The 15,844-nt window shown below is 38.9% G+C and overlaps 2 protein-coding genes across 2 annotated transcripts in view; one reads left to right on the top strand and one right to left on the bottom strand.

The window, feature by feature from the left end:
- LOC308670226 (protein mono-ADP-ribosyltransferase PARP12-like) overlaps nucleotides 1-6,089 on the top strand; it is a gene marked incomplete at its 3' end in the record, with an annotated part of 42,934 nt that extends 36,845 nt beyond the window's left edge. The window contains exon 13 of the mRNA XM_081331578.1: nucleotides 5,989-6,089. The remainder of the gene's footprint in view (nucleotides 1-5,988) is intronic.
- The window catches only part of TBXAS1 (thromboxane A synthase 1), a 251,158-nt gene that overhangs the window by 5,059 nt on the left and 230,255 nt on the right, over nucleotides 1-15,844 (bottom strand). Inside the window, exon 11 of the mRNA XM_081331580.1 lies at nucleotides 4,516-4,604. Coding sequence (XP_081187706.1) covers nucleotides 4,516-4,604 — 89 coding nt within the window. The remainder of the gene's footprint in view (nucleotides 1-4,515; nucleotides 4,605-15,844) is intronic.

The raw sequence follows: 15,844 nt of genomic DNA on the forward strand, positions 1-15,844 counted from the left end.
GGGGTAAGAAATATTATGCAAAGCAAAAAAGTAGAAAGTCTTAAGGAAAAGTACAAGATAAGCACATAGAAATCTAATTCATTGCAATTTATGCAAATACATTTACCATAGCTCTCCATACTTTTCCTGCATACGACACATGATTTCATCAAATCCATATATACATCCATACATTTCCTTTCATTCTGTAAAGGTCTCGCATTCTCTTTCTGAAAAAAGCCTGATTCATATTAATTTACTCTCCATATAACCAAATCACATCCTTCCTTCATCCTGGATCTCGTGAACATGATTGCTTTTTTTTTTGACAATCATTCCTGATAAGAGACCACATACAATCTGCTACCTTTCTGCCAGCATTTGCACACTTTAAAATGTATCTATCCATTTTCCCATCTATCAATTTTAATTTTTTGTTGAAGAATATTTGTTAGCAAATGTTTAAGAAAAAGTCAACTGTATAACCTTGATCAGTAATTTTCACGTAGCAGTTGAACAGCTACAGATAGTCAGTGCTTACCATCGATAATTGAGATTGGCAACTCTTGACACCAAGCATTGCAGTCATAAAATATGATGTCACATGCCCATGCTGACTTAAGACAGCAGTTGCAGCAGTTCCAGTTACCATTGTTAAGCTAATTCTGCATGGTTGTTGGGAATAATGTCATGTGATTTGCAACCTCCTGCTGGCTTCCCCACTGACTTTGCTTGTTAGAAGTCACCAGTGAAGGTTGCAAATGGCAATCGTGTGACTGTGGGAAGCTGCAATATATATCATAACTCAGGGGTCTCCAACACCCGGTCCACAAACTGTTGGAACTAGGCCATGCAAGCGATAGGCGAGTGCACAAAGCTTCATTTGTGCATGCACAGGATCTAGATTATGTGCTCAAAACCATCCCTACCCCATTGTCACTGCCGCAGGTCCATAAAGCTAGAAAGGTTGGGAACCACTGTCATAAGTGCAAGCCAGTCACTAAGTACTCAAATTGCAATCTTGTGATTGCAGGGCTGTTGTAATAGCCATAACTATCAGGAACTATCATAAGTATCCCTTGTTCAACTTCCAGTATGATGTAGTGATACGGATGCAGGAAGGTAGAGTTCTGGTTTATAACCCCAATTTCGCCATGCTGGGGGCCCTAAAAGGGCCTAATCTCGCCCCAAAGAGGCGAGGAAGAAGGAGGGGTGCCTCGATCATGGAGAGATGGTCTTTCTGTTTGATCCAAGGAAATCTCTCCCAAGTGGCAGGGGAAAGACTGGCTACATCCCTGTGGCCAGCCTCCAACTACTGACAGCTGAAGAAACAAAGCACTAACTAGCAGATCGTAAACAGTGTGTTTGGAACTGGGTGAGAATATCGATCCTTTCTTTACTACTTTTTAACTGAATTTCCCAGAAAAGGCTCCCCCAAAGCTAAAAACCTCTGAACACGAGAAGGAAGGAGACTGTAGCCCCACCCTTCCAGAGAAACGGAAGCAGCATTTTAATTTTTTTTATGGGGGACAGAAATGCATAATACTGAAGTGGAAAAATGTAGAACTATAGCTTTGACAAATTTGAGAACTGAAATAACTATTAAGATTTTCTTTTTGAAAAAATATTGGGACGAAATATAAGAAATCAATCTTCTGTTTTGAGAGTGGAAAATGGATATAGAGTGACATCTAGTGGTGGATTAGACAATACCACTACAATTGAAAGGACTGATGCTGACCTGGTAAGAAGCTTTGAAACAGATAATAACCTAGCTTCTTGGCTGCTTGGTGACTCCTAGATTAACAGAGAACAGCTGTCAACAGAGCAAAATATTTTAGCATACTTATCACCTTGACCTTTGTGGACAATAAATACCTGCTGAGCTCTGACTTTTAAGAACTATTTGGAGAGAAAGAAAAATTTGACTTGGCTATGTTAGGCTGGGAAAGAGTTTTGGATTGTTTTTAGGGTGGTTGAATATTTTGAACACTTTGAATACTGTGGATTGCAACTTGGCCTGACTGACACTTTTTGGTTGCCAGAGCAGAAGGATTATTACAAAACATTGCTTTTAATGCTGGACTTATATCTTGGAACCTATTAGATTATAAAGGCTATATATAAAGACCAGAAAAACTAGACTAAACTTTGTTCTATTGCCATCAAGATTGGTGATATTAGATAAGACTTGTATTTGGAGATCACAAAAGCATACTCAACACCTCCATTTGAAGCCCCCAAACAGGTTTATCAAGGATCTGCAGGAGTGACACCTCAATAAAAAACAAACACTTTTCAGAAGGAGATATATTCTATGCTACAATTAATTCAAAAGACAATTGTTTTACATAAAGAAGACACAAAAAGAAACTAGGATGAGATAAAAAACAATTTAGTTAACATAAATGAGCAAATTTCTAATTTAAACTTACAGCTAGAAAGTTCCCAGACAACAATTACAAAGTATGAACAAACAACCCAGAAAATAGAAGAGGACAGATAACAATTACAAAGTATGAACAAACAACCCAGAAAATAGAAGAGGAATCAGAGGAAATTGATCCAAAGATGGAAAACATAAAAGAAGGGAAATACAAACTGCCACAGACAAAATCCTGCAAGATCCAGCTATAATGAAATGGAAACTTTACCCCCTAGGTCTGCAAAATACACTTGAGGACAAGAAAGAAGATTTTAAAAAATAGACTATAGAGCTGTTAGGGAAAATGCCAGAAATTGGGAGAGAAAAAAAATGAAAAAAGGAACCCAGGGAGAAGGAAAGTGGGAGCTGCTTAGGAATATAAATGGGCAGAATTCCCCCTCAAAAATACCTTACATAAATTGTCTTTCTCATTCCAAGCAACTTTCACAAAAATAGAGGAAAAATTCTTTGGTGATTTAATTGCCTTGGCCTGGAAAGCTATTTGGCAAAGGAAGAAAGCTAGAGTTAGATTTAAAAAACAGATATGTCTTATCAGAGAGGACATTATATGATTAAACATTTGTTTGAATATGATTAAAAGAATGGATAACCCTTAGATATAATTAGACTTTTATAATAATATAATTTATAACTAGAATAGTGCCTTTTTTGATATGGGAAATATGAAAATACGAGGATGGCTTACATAAATAAAACTCTTAGCTATATAAATGTAACTAATCTTAAGAAAACTATAACTGACAAAGATATTCTGAATATTGATAGGAAATTAAACTTAAATAAGAACATGAAAAACAAGATATTGATTTAATAAGATTTTAATTGCAAACACATTTGAAATATAAATTGATTATAAACTGATATTGTGATTTGTATAACACTAGCTATGATGAGGATGTTTATATTCAATTTTGTATGCATCAATAGTAGCAAGAATTGTATTTGCATACTACTGGGAAAATGAAAACAATTTGGGAAGAAAGGATCAGGGAAAAAACACTGGATTGATACTGAAGAAGTTAATGCTAAATATGTGAACCCAGATAAGCACTAAAGATTGTAATTGTTAAAAATCAATAAAATATTTTAAAATAAAAATAAGTATCCCTTGTTCAGTCCTGTCATAACCATGAATCATTCTGAACAAGTAGATGCTAAATGAGGACTATCTGTATAACTATCAAGTGCCAGGGAAATCAGGAGATTCATGGAGTTCAAATGAGTATAAAGATTTATTGCAAGATTTAAGCGCTCTGCAAGAGTCTGAACTACTAATGGTCAAGGGAAATTAACAGGAGTTAAGAATAGAAAGGAATTCAAGATGGGTTAGACTCAGAACTCTGGTGGGCATGCAGGGACTCAAGACTGATGATGCGTTTGACTCCTCCCTTTGTCATCTCCTACAATAACGTAATGGAGTTTCATTGAAGCTTATGGAGTTTCATTGTTAGAATTCTGTGCAATGTGAGTTTTGAAATGTTCACTTACACTAGATGTTTGGTACATTGGTTTTGGGAATCTCTGTTCAAATGCCTTCTCAATTTCTATTTGCTTGCTCAGCACCTCTTAGATCTATGTTCATTATAAAATGAGCCAGTTTCCCTGAACGTTTTTCATCCAGCTGTTAATTAAATTTCTGCCGTGAGCCTCCTCCTTATGATGGCAAGTGAATTTTCTTTTTACTGCTGTTTGTGATTTGAATTCAGTTAACCAGCAAATGAAGTTGATTTTTTCCCCCCAATGCTTGCCATTTTCAAACAGGTTTGAACAAAAAATTAAAATTAAAAACATATTATTCCTAATTCACAAATTTAAGTGTAAAAGACATTTGATTCATTAAACTTTCCAATGATTTTTTTTATTTTAAGTTTGCATCGTTTATACTTCCGAAAGTATATTATTATAGCTTAAAACTGCACTAAGAATTTTGGAATATCCTGTACAGTACCAGAGCTCTTTCAAGACCCAGAAAAAGCCTGACTCCTTATAGATTGAGACCAGACTCACATTCATTCCCTGGAGTGGTGTGAATCACCTACATAAGAAAGAAAAGACGCTTCAAAAATCACAGTGTCTCCTATCTTACTAACCTGAATGCTGGAGGATACATGCGCAGAATCTCTGCTACCACCATATCAAGATATTGAAGTTCCTGTATATTTTCATAATCTGCAACATCCTGTGGGAATGGGAAGAAAAAAATATTATTTTAGCAGAATATTTATATTATACCTGTCTCTTACCATCACAATGGCCACCAGAAACACAACACAAAAGCAGGAAGTACCAGCAAACAGTAAACCCTAAACCTAGATCAACAAAAAATGCAAATAGCAAAAAACAAGAAAGATGAAAAAGTTAATTATATTCCTTGATGCAAGATTGCACCTAGATATTACAGTATTTTTTTTTACCCAGGAACTGTAAGTGACAATGAATTTGAAGGTTACTTGAAAATGTGGCAGTTTATATGCTGGCAGAAGAGATTTGCTTTAGCAATGGAACATTTATATGATGGGTCCTTCACTGATTGTCAGAATGTTTCCAAGTATAGTTCAGAATGCTGGTTTGTACTGATCATATTGTCTAGACTGAGTTAGTATCCAGGTGTAGATAATCCTCAATTCTCCCTAAAGAAAACCTGCAGGTTCTGTGTGGCTAGCCAGGAATAGTAGCTTACAAGCAGGCCTATGACAGTCACAGTTTACCTTCCGCCATGCAACCCATCAAAGGCCTGAGACCCCCTATGTTGTAGAGCTGTTTTACTCAGGGAGTGTTCACAGGGAAAGGGTCAAAAAGTCAAGAAGCTGGACACAAATGTGCAATTGAATGTGGCCCCTTTTTGTGCCACAATGCTGGGTGGAGCTTTGATCACCTGGTTATGGACACCCTCTTGATTTTTTCCTTCCCACCCGCCCTCTCTTCAGACACTGCTGCATTGATTATGGGTTTGTTCTGCTGTTTTAAACTTTAGTTTTGTGATTTTATATTTTTATGTAACCTGCCCTATGTTTGAGTAAATCGAGAGGTGGGGGGAAGGAAGGGAGGAAGAGAGAGAGAGAAATTTAATATATAATATTACTATAGAGAAGGCAAGGGATCTAATTATTAATTATAAATAACATTAATATATGGAAGCGAAAGGAAACATTATACCAGACATGTCAAACACAAGGCCCAGGGGCCAGATCCGGCCCGTGAAGTGGTTCCATGTGGCCCGCGAAGCCATCCTGGAAACAGTGAGGGAACGGCCCCCACTGCCTTGGCCCTGGCCCAGAGACCCTCCTTCTGCCAGAGACCCCCAGATCTGTCCCACTTCTGCCCAGGCCCCCATAGGCACCCTTGATGCGAACGATTTAGAGCTGGCCACACCCACCCAGTAGGCCATACGCACTCTAGCCATGCCCACCCAGTAGGCCACGCCCACCCTGGCCATACCCACCCGGCCCCGTGAGGGCAACTGCAATGCTGATACGGCCCTCAATGAAATTGAGTTTAACACCCCTGCATTATACTAATATAGGTTTGACTCCTACTAGTAATTCTTTCTCATTCTACCCTAGATGTCAGGATTTTTGAGGACAAAATGGGATGATTGCCATGACTACAACTCAGCTTCCTGGAGAAAAGTTGGGCTGCAAACGTGATAAAAACCCTATCCCCTATTTCCCTATTGGTTGGGAACCAATGCACACTGTGAATCAGGGAGCCACAGTGAATTGAATCCAGAGTCATAGATACTGTTATAGAGACAAGCAAGGGTCTCTGATACAAGAGCTTCCAACACAGCGCAGGTATCTTGATGACAGGAAATGGGATTGTTCCCTTTCTTCTTCCTGCCATCTCCTAAATCATCACCCTCAATTTTCTGGGGATAGCAGGGTATTCGCAAGCACCATTTCTTCTGGGAGAACCATTTTGATCTGGTCATTCCGCAAGGCAGGTTCTCATTGGAAGAAAAAGAAAAATGAATCCAACATTGTCACATTGAATAGCATCTTTGGATTGGGAATAAATATTAATTTACATTTCCTCTTTAGGTTTTAAATTGTAAAAAAAAAAGCAGTTAAACATCTTCCAGCCCTGCTTTCTAAAAAACACGTTTTGGGGTTGTTTTTTCTTACTCATCTATTATCTGCCCACCCTTCCCATTGGAGAATAGTCAAAAGGAATAAGGAAGGCATGAAGAAGTATTACTCTGATGAGCCAGGTGAGGGCAGCAAAACTATACATACCAATTATGTGAATAAAGCAGAACACTTAGAATGCCTGAAAGTTCACTTCAAAGTTCACTACAAGATATTTTATGTTAACATTTCATATTCATTTTGAGAAACCTTCCTTAAGGTTTAGAATATATTAAGCATTAGAATTTAATTTCCACAATCCTTAGCCCATTATGGTTACTGGCCATCTTACTGAGAGATGATGTGAATTACCAGTCTGTGTGTCTTAACCAACAGATAAAAGACCAGGATCAGGATCGAAAACACGTTTCATTTCTTTAAATACGATCAAAATCAGTGTAGGGTAGTTATTTATCCTGGCCTTACTGTTCTTCCTGAAATGCATCATTATTTAGTCCAGGGTCAGCAAACATGCCAGTTATAGATCAAAGTTTACTAAAAGACTGCACAGAAAGAGGCACAGATGTCTGACCTTCCTCAGTTTATAGGGGCAGGATAAGCTTCCAGCTAAACTAGATCCATCTCGATTTCCTACCCGGCCAACAGGGTCAGGGAAACCTGATAATGTTAGGCAAGAGCAGTGCCATTTCGCTGCACACGTTTGCTATTGCCTTACTGATAAACACAAGGACAGACTCCGGGTGGGTTTTAACAGAATCCCTTCCAGAGCTGTTTGCTGAAGCAAGTTCTGTGCTTACAGAGATCGTGAGGAGAAGACAATGCGAGATCCCTGGGGTCCATTCAAAATTGGAAGAGTGGGGGTCCTTGGTGCCTGGAGATCACCAAGGATTCCACAGTTCAGCCCTGAGCTACACTTCTCTTCTGTTAAAATGGGAAGTGCAATGCACAGCCTGGACTTTACTACATATACCTAGTCTGTGTGAAAAGGGAAGGCCCGAACATCAGTTTGAAATAAGAGTTTTTGACAAAAGTACATTTGAATAACCAGAAAAAGCAACCAATACTGTCTTTCTGAAATTATATAACTCAAGGGGGTTAGTGCATGTTTGGTTTCACTCCCTCTTCATAAATTTCCCACTTACAAGAAGGTGGGAAGAAAAATTCTAAGCTTGCTTTTTCTTCCCACTAAAGTGCCACTTTTTATTTATGGAAGAGGGATTCTTTGGGGGATTTTGTTTGGTCTTCTTTAATGCAAGGAGGCATTCATGCTTGAAACTCTTCCACCTATATTCTGAAGCATTAGTCCCAGAAGGGCTACATGTATGCATGTGTAAAAACTGTATCAAAGCGTGATAAAAAAAAAATTGTAAAGAAGCCTCAGCTCTCATTTTGCAAGAGGGAAGGTTTCCAGTGACAAAGCTTAGGCAAACAAAAATTATCACTAACCACTGCTACATTTCATGGCTCTTTTTAAAGCTGACCTTCCCTATTTCAGTCTTTGAATTTCTGAAACTGCCATCTTATGGTCTCTCAAAAGCTGTGTCAGGACCACAAAATATCAGGGATTTCCTTTTTTGAGGGATTGAAGAGAACAAATCGTGGTATTTTCCTGTTGGCTTTCTTTCACCAGCAGTGCTTCCACAGCAAGGGAAAAAGAAAGGGGGTGTACAGTTTGATTTGCAAAAATTCAGTGGTCTGGATTCAAAGGGCCTGTGGATGTGCATGTTGCACCTATGCACCTATCTGCATCTCCTTAATCAAATGGGTCTTTTCCTAGTCTCATACAACTGAGGGAAAACTTAATAAGCTTCTTTACGGAGTTGCTGACAAAGGGTACATGATAATTAACCATGCTGTGACTCACCTTTTCCCTTCCAGATACCTAAGCATGCACAGCTGTGGCAAAAAATACTGAAAACATGTCAACCCTAGTGTTATTCTCTTTCCAGCTGCTTCCCCCCAAACACTGGCATGACTCTGACAATAATAAGCTTAATTAAACAGGCAGTAGCTTAATTATAATGTCCCTTCAGTTCACTTGGCAAACCATGGGGCATTATGGCCATTGTCCTATTGACTGGTTCTCCTGTATATCACTAAATGCAAAGACCTGCATTTTTAAAGCACATTCATCTATTCAGCGATCCTCAACAAAGGGGGGAAAAGCCCTTAATTTTACAAGTCAGGAGTTTTTATTTGTAGACTAATAATCAGATTTGGGGAATCTCAAAATAGGAGATTTAAAAACTAGGGTCAGAAGAATGTTTCCTACATTAGTATCTACAACAGTTTTGACCATCTTTCATATTAATGAAAATGAATTGGAACATGAGTTAATATGCTTCAATGAATATTTCCCATGACCTACAACAGGGAATGTTGAGGCTGAAGATAGGAATGTTCAGGTTGAAATAAACAGACCGAGTTAGCCACAGCAAATCAAAGTCCTACTTTCACTGGAGTATAAAGCCTCAAGATCTAATTTCTAATAACCCAACAGCCAAACTATTATGTTGTGGGCTCTGATGAGCAGGAACGAGAACACGCAGATGACTACAGACAAACTCATACTTTATTTAAGCAGAAACTGTACTGAGAATTTGGAGTCACCCTGCCACAATATATAGCCAGGCCCTCTGGAAGCAACCAATCAGATTGTACCCATGTTTGCCACCCAAAGTTGACCAATTGCAGGACCGGAGACGTCCTGTCTGGGTTCTCCAGCAACGCATGTGGTGATATTCCAAAAGCCCAGTACATAACACAAACCATTTAAGTGTTCCATCTTTTCTATTTTAGTTTAAGATTATCAAGTTAACTGGGAATTCTCAGCACAATCTGGAAGGCATGAATTGAGAAGGGTTATGATGATTGAGTTTATAAACAGTAATCAAAGTCAAGCTAGCCAATGTGGGGGAAATATGCATAACCAGGAGATGGATCAGTTATTAGGAGCAATTGATATAAGCCTATATCCACATGCATGGATATAGGTCCTATTTAATCAGTGCTTTATTTTTTGCAATTTATTCTTCCCTATTATTTCAGATCTGTGCACATAGGAGTTTCAATTATACAGACACATGTCCACAGCATATCTGTCAACTATTATAGGTGTATTCAGGGTTTTGGGGGGAAGTCATGTTTACTTCAAGTTGAAAAGTGTTTTTTCCTCTCTTTCTAAACAAGAAAGTTGTTTTTCTTTCTTTTGTACTTTCTCTAGTTGCCTTTAAGTTGGTCTGACATGCTCTCAAATTGTATGTGGGTAACAACCCACCAATCCCACCTCTAGATGGCAAAATGTCCAAGGGGAAATAGGCAGAGAGAGGATATGATTTTAAAAAAAACAACAGCTTCTCATCCTAATGGAAAATGACATTGGGGTCCAAAGAGAATCACAGCAGTTAAACACCACACAATTCTTGCATTACTGTTCTGCATGAGATATAATATCCAGAAATAGTTATTGCAGATATTTTACAGTAAAGAACCTCCAAATCTCCTGCCTCTTTCTCCCCTGTTTCCACCACCCTCCTGCACATCTCAGCAGACATTTGTGGTATCACTTAGAAGTCAGATGGTAAATTTAAATCATTTTTCCTCCAGCTGGCATTTGCAACGTAGAGGTGACGATGCTTTAAATTAAGGTCTGTAGATATAAAAGGCCCATGTGTTTAGTTTAATCAAATGTTCATTTCCTCAGGTTTGTGTTTATATTAAAAAGACATCAGCAGCAGTGTGAATTTTCATACGCCACCCTCCCCCTGCAACAATGATGATCATGTGAATCTTGAACAGTGCTCCTTTTCAACCCCCTTTTTCATCTACCAGACTTTGTATGCCAAGCAGGCAGCAGCAAGAAAAAAGATTTCCCCTCACATCTGTGCAGAAGGCGGGAAGGGATAATCTCGCTGGGGGGTGGTGTCTAGTTTTGAAGGAGAATGGAAGGTTTATCCATATTTTAAAACTTTAAAAAGCCCAATCAAACATGCTTTTTAAAGCCCAGTCCATTCTTGGACTGACAAGAAAAATGTGCAGGGAAAGTTATCAAGGACCCGGTCAATGCCACAACCTTCCTGTTTTCTCCAGGCAAAGCAATCATTTCTGACTCTAGGGGCCGGTGCTCATCTCCGTTTCAAAGCCGAGGAGCCAGCGCTTGTCCGAGGACGTCTCCATGGTCATGTGGCCGGCATGACTAGACACCAAAGGTGCACGGAATGCTGTTACCTTCCCACCGTAGTGGTTAAATGATACTAAATGTGAATACCCAGCAGACAGCCATGCTAGAGAGGATCTTTACCCAACCTGGTGCCCTCCTTAAATTTTAAGACTACACCATCCAGAATTTCCAGTTAGCAAAGCTGGAAGTTATGGTCTTAATACAGAAAGGCACCAAAACTATACAGAATGTAGAGGTTATTTCTTCAGTGGTGAGCAGGACAGAGAACAGCTGAATATGGAGAGACCTGAGCTTGCTTACAATTGCACACACATACACGTGCATACACATACACACAGAGAGAAGGAGAACGAGAGGGAAAGGGAGAGAAAGAATTAAAAATAATCCATCTGAGCCTTCAGATTCTTTACCTTTTGTTGAATAGAAAAACCTTTCTGAAAACTACTGTTAAGAAGTCTGCCAGTTATATTTCTATTACTTGCATGGAGTCTAAAGAATTTATTGCTTTATTAAATTTGAATTTATAATCAATTTTCAATAGTAATAACTTGTCTGTTGTCTTTCCTACAAGTTTTTCTCCACACCAAAGTCAAACACTCAATACATATTTATAATAAGACTGTGACTAATAGTCACTATTGCAGAATAGATCTGCTCCTCATAGGATCTGGTTATATTTCCTGTAGGTACCTTGACTATTTTTCAAATTAAATCACAGACTTTTAAGAAATGCACTTGTCACTGCTACATGTTACCACAGACCCTCTATTCTATTCAGCACACATTATTTCACATTTTTCCAGGGAACCAGCCTCAATTTTAGACTCCTTCTAGGAACATTCAGTCAAGATAAAGATTATCCAAAATTCTGAGCCAAGCAAACCTTTGTACCAGGTTTTCCCTAGACCTGATTCATTAACATTTTTCATGCACCTTTTCATTGTGCTAAGGCACAAGTCCTGGCATCCATAGGTAGAAATAAGAAGTGGCACATTGAAAATTCTGTACAATTAAGTTTTTGACCAGGGATTCTGAACTAAGCTCAAGATCAACTTGAAATGGTGATTGTCAGCTAAGTCCAGTGATTCATGAATGGCAGTAATTGTGGGCATACTGAGTCCAAAATCTATTTAGTTTAGTTATTTAGTCAACTTTACTTCATATAACTATAGTTAATAAAACCCAAAACACAATTAGAAATTTAAATTAGAATACTAAAATGTTTATCATTACAACACTGATAAAAGAAATGCAACTTCAGAGATGTCCTAAACAATGAAAGATTGAGACCCAAATGCGATTCTTCAGTCAACACAGGAAAAGGTCCTCCCATATGTGAGAAAATCTGCTAAAAGATCTCATCTGCAGATTCAAAAGAGAAAAAAAGGGTATTTGTTAGTCAAGCCTACTAGTATTTTGGGACTTTAAAGGTCACCATGCCTGGTAAAACCTATCATCCTGTTCAGATTGTTCAACACTAATTTTGTGCCATTTCCAGTGTTGGGCATTTTTTCATAGTGTATTCTGCAATGCACACAGCAGAATGCAACCAAGACATGAATCATCATTGGCAAATCCTGCAGGATCTGGGAGATTTGCTACGGATGTGCCAGGCATCACTGTGCAAAAGTGATCAACACAGTTGCTATCACCAATTCCAATAGCTCAGGACCAAGGAAGAACTTTTAGACTGCTGACCTGATAATTCAAGACTGAATTAACAAGAGAAATAAATTATCATGGTTTATCCCAGTCAGGTAAATGCTTAGATTGAATTTGGCATTTTAGCCACCTATCCAGTCCTTCCTGAGGACCTGGGATACGCAGATGTTGTTTGACGGTGTTAAAGGTATCATTGCAGGATGTAAATAGCAAGTCATGAGACAGCCGTCAGCAAGTCCTTCCTTGCGCATTGACTACTGGGAGAAAGATGAGTGCTGGGACAAGATTTCTGTTTCAAAACATATTGAATACCAAATTCAATGTGTTTGAAACAGGCGAATGCCGAGGTATGACTGTATGGTTCAACCAAGGGAGAACAAACAATTGAGCAATCTATAGACCTTTGACTGCTTGGTAGAATCCAGAAATCTCTCTTGGTATATTGACTCCCCTAAGGTAAAGGTAAAGGTTCCCCCGCACATGCGTGCTAGTCGTTTCCGACTCTAGGGGCCGGTGCTCATCTCCGTTTCAAAGCCGAAGAGCCAGCGTTTGTCCGAGGACGTCTCCGTGGTCATGTGGCCGGCATGACTAGACGCCAAAGGCGCACGGAACGCTGTTACCTTCCCACCATAGTGGTCCCTATTTTTCTACTTGCATTTTTACGTGCTTTCGAACTGCTAGGTGGGCAGAAGCTGGGACGAGTAACAGGCGCTCACTCTGTTACGCGGCACTCGGGATTCGACCCGCCAAACTGCCGACCTTCTGATCGACAAGCTCAGCGTCCTAACCCACTGAGCCACCGCGTCCCTATTTGACTCCCCTATTTGGTGGCAATTGTGGATTGTGGGCTTTGAGCTGCCTTCCAGTTTCTCACTTCAAATTTCCGATGAATGCCATCAACATCTTTGTAGTTGAGCTATTCAGTTTGAGACATAGCTGTCACATTTCAAAATTGGATCTTGCAGTTTAGCTAGCATGTACTGAATTCGAAAAAGTTTGCATTAATTTGGGAGAAAGATGTTGCATGACAGAGCAGACACAAACACGACACACTTTGGGGTGTCAAAATTATTTTTCACAGGATGTAGAAAAACCTGTATATCAAAATGAATGTCTCAGAAAGTGTTGAGTGAGCTTTGCCAATATAGGAGGTGATTCTATCATTTTATTCACCACAGAAATTATGATTAGATAAGCTTGTAACTGGTAAAACTAATACTGAATATTAATTTTATTTCAGCTAAGATTTATCTGTGCTGACACAACCATCATGACTTGGTCAAAACTTTTTACTCTGATGATAGAACATTTTTTACCAATAAAAAAGAATATTTGTAGCTCAGGGTTGAAATGAGGGATTCTTGGTGCTCTCTGAATTTGGTTGTTTTCTTGCAGAGGTTTCATTACCCAAAATAGGTAACATCCTCAGCACATGATCAGCAAGAAAACAATCAAGCTCAGAGCATACCAAGGACCCCTCAGGACAAATGTTTCCTAATCTTCTTAATATTTTGATAACTTTAATCAGATATGCTCAAATGCGTTTCATAGAGAGAGAGATCATTTACGTTCTCATAACACACATTAATGTACATATTAGCAAACTCCCAGGAGAAAACAGAATTGATACATCAAGGCTTTAACAATTAGGAAATCAACTTCACAATCTTGATGACTGGAAGGGAACCAAAACATATGAACCCTGTGGCTTGGTTTCAGGGATCACATTTCTGACTTCGTAGAAGTTTGAGGAATCTGAAAAAAAAATATCCCCTAGACTTATTTTTCCATCCCTAACTTGCTTGCTTGGTTGCATGTATTAAGCATTACTTCCTCTCTTCTCTCCCCCTCAACAAACAGGAGAGCTTCTCACTTTCTTAATTCCATCTGACAGAAACTTAATGATTGTTCCCATTCATGATTGTTCCCATTCACACCTCTTATATCACCTCAATAGACTGCTGCCAAGTGTTAATGGCAGTATCCTTCTGCGTATTCAATGAAGTGCCTTTCAAAAGTATTGTAAAGCTTCTCCCCCTCCCAGTCCCATGTTAGATCAGATTGGTTCATCCTTGATCTTTCTTGTCAACCTCCCTCTTAAAAAAATATCTGGGAAAAGATGAAAGCATTAAATTATGATATGACTTGAGCAAGTGAAAAGCTGAATGTTATATTGGTCTATTTTAAGGATAATGGATTGCTACTTTGAACTGTTTTATTATTGTATGGCACTTCTATGGACAGATGGGACAAACTACAAAAGATTATTTTGGAGACTAACAAACAAAAGCTTTCATGCATTGCTATCAACTAACTGCATGATATGTATGTAGTATTTCCTTAAGAGCATTAATTATATCTATATATTTATATGCCTGTTTCTATGTTTAGGTCTGGGGAAATCAGGAAACTCTTATTTTTAAATTTGGAATCTTATGTACATTTATTATGGAATAAGCACCATTAGACACAATATGATATATTTCTGAGTAATCAGGCATAGGTTTGGAATGAAAATTTTTGTGTTGTGAATATATTTAATAATAACTTGTGTCATGATTCCGACAGATGAAACTCTTCAAAAGAACTTTGAGGCATTGTTTACCTTAAAGGATCTTTTATTTATTTTTATTTATTTAATTTAATTTATATACCACCCTTCTCCTGAAGGACTCAGGGCGGTGTACAGGGCAATACAATAAAATACAATGTACAAAAATTAAAAAATATTAAATACTACAGCCCTATTCAATAAATTAATACAAAACTATAAAATACCCCTAAACCCATCAGACCAGGCTGGCTTGTTCAAATAAATGTGTTTTTAGGTCCCGTCGGAAGGAGCGAAGGTCGGGAGCCATCTGGAGCTCAACCGGTAGACGGTTCCAAAGGTCTGGCGCGCCCACAGAGAACGCCCTCCCCCTGGGGGCCACCAGTCAACACTCTTTGACCGACGGCACCCTAAGGAGGCCCTCTCTGTGGGAGCACACTGGACGAAGGGAAGTTGATGCCGGCAGCAGGTGCTCCCGTAAGTAACCCGGACCCATGCTATTTAGGGCTTTATAGGTCATAACCAGCACCTTGAATCTTACCCGGAGGGCAACCGGAAGCCAATGCAGCTCACGGAGTAGAGGTGTTACATGGGAGTATCGGGAAGCCCCCACCACCACTCGCGCGGTTGCATTCTGCACCAGCTGGAGCCTCCGAGTAGTCCTCAAGGGCAGCCCCATGTAGAGAGCATTGCAGTAGTCCAAACAGGAGGTCATTCATCATTCATCATTTTATTCGAGTAGCAAAATATCAGCACTTACATTTATTTATTTATTTTATTACATTTATATACCGCCCTTTCCTGAAGGACTCAGGGCAGTTTACAGGGTGATTAAAAAACAGAGATACAAAAGTTAAAAACAGATTAAAAAAAATTAATCTATGCCAAAAAAAACATAATCGACGCCAAAACTGAATTCCCCTCCCCTGGACACATAG

The sequence above is a fragment of the Vipera berus genome (genome assembly GCF_964194415.1).
Source record: "Vipera berus genome assembly, chromosome: 6".
NCBI classification, from domain to species: Eukaryota; Metazoa; Chordata; class Lepidosauria; order Squamata; family Viperidae; genus Vipera; species Vipera berus.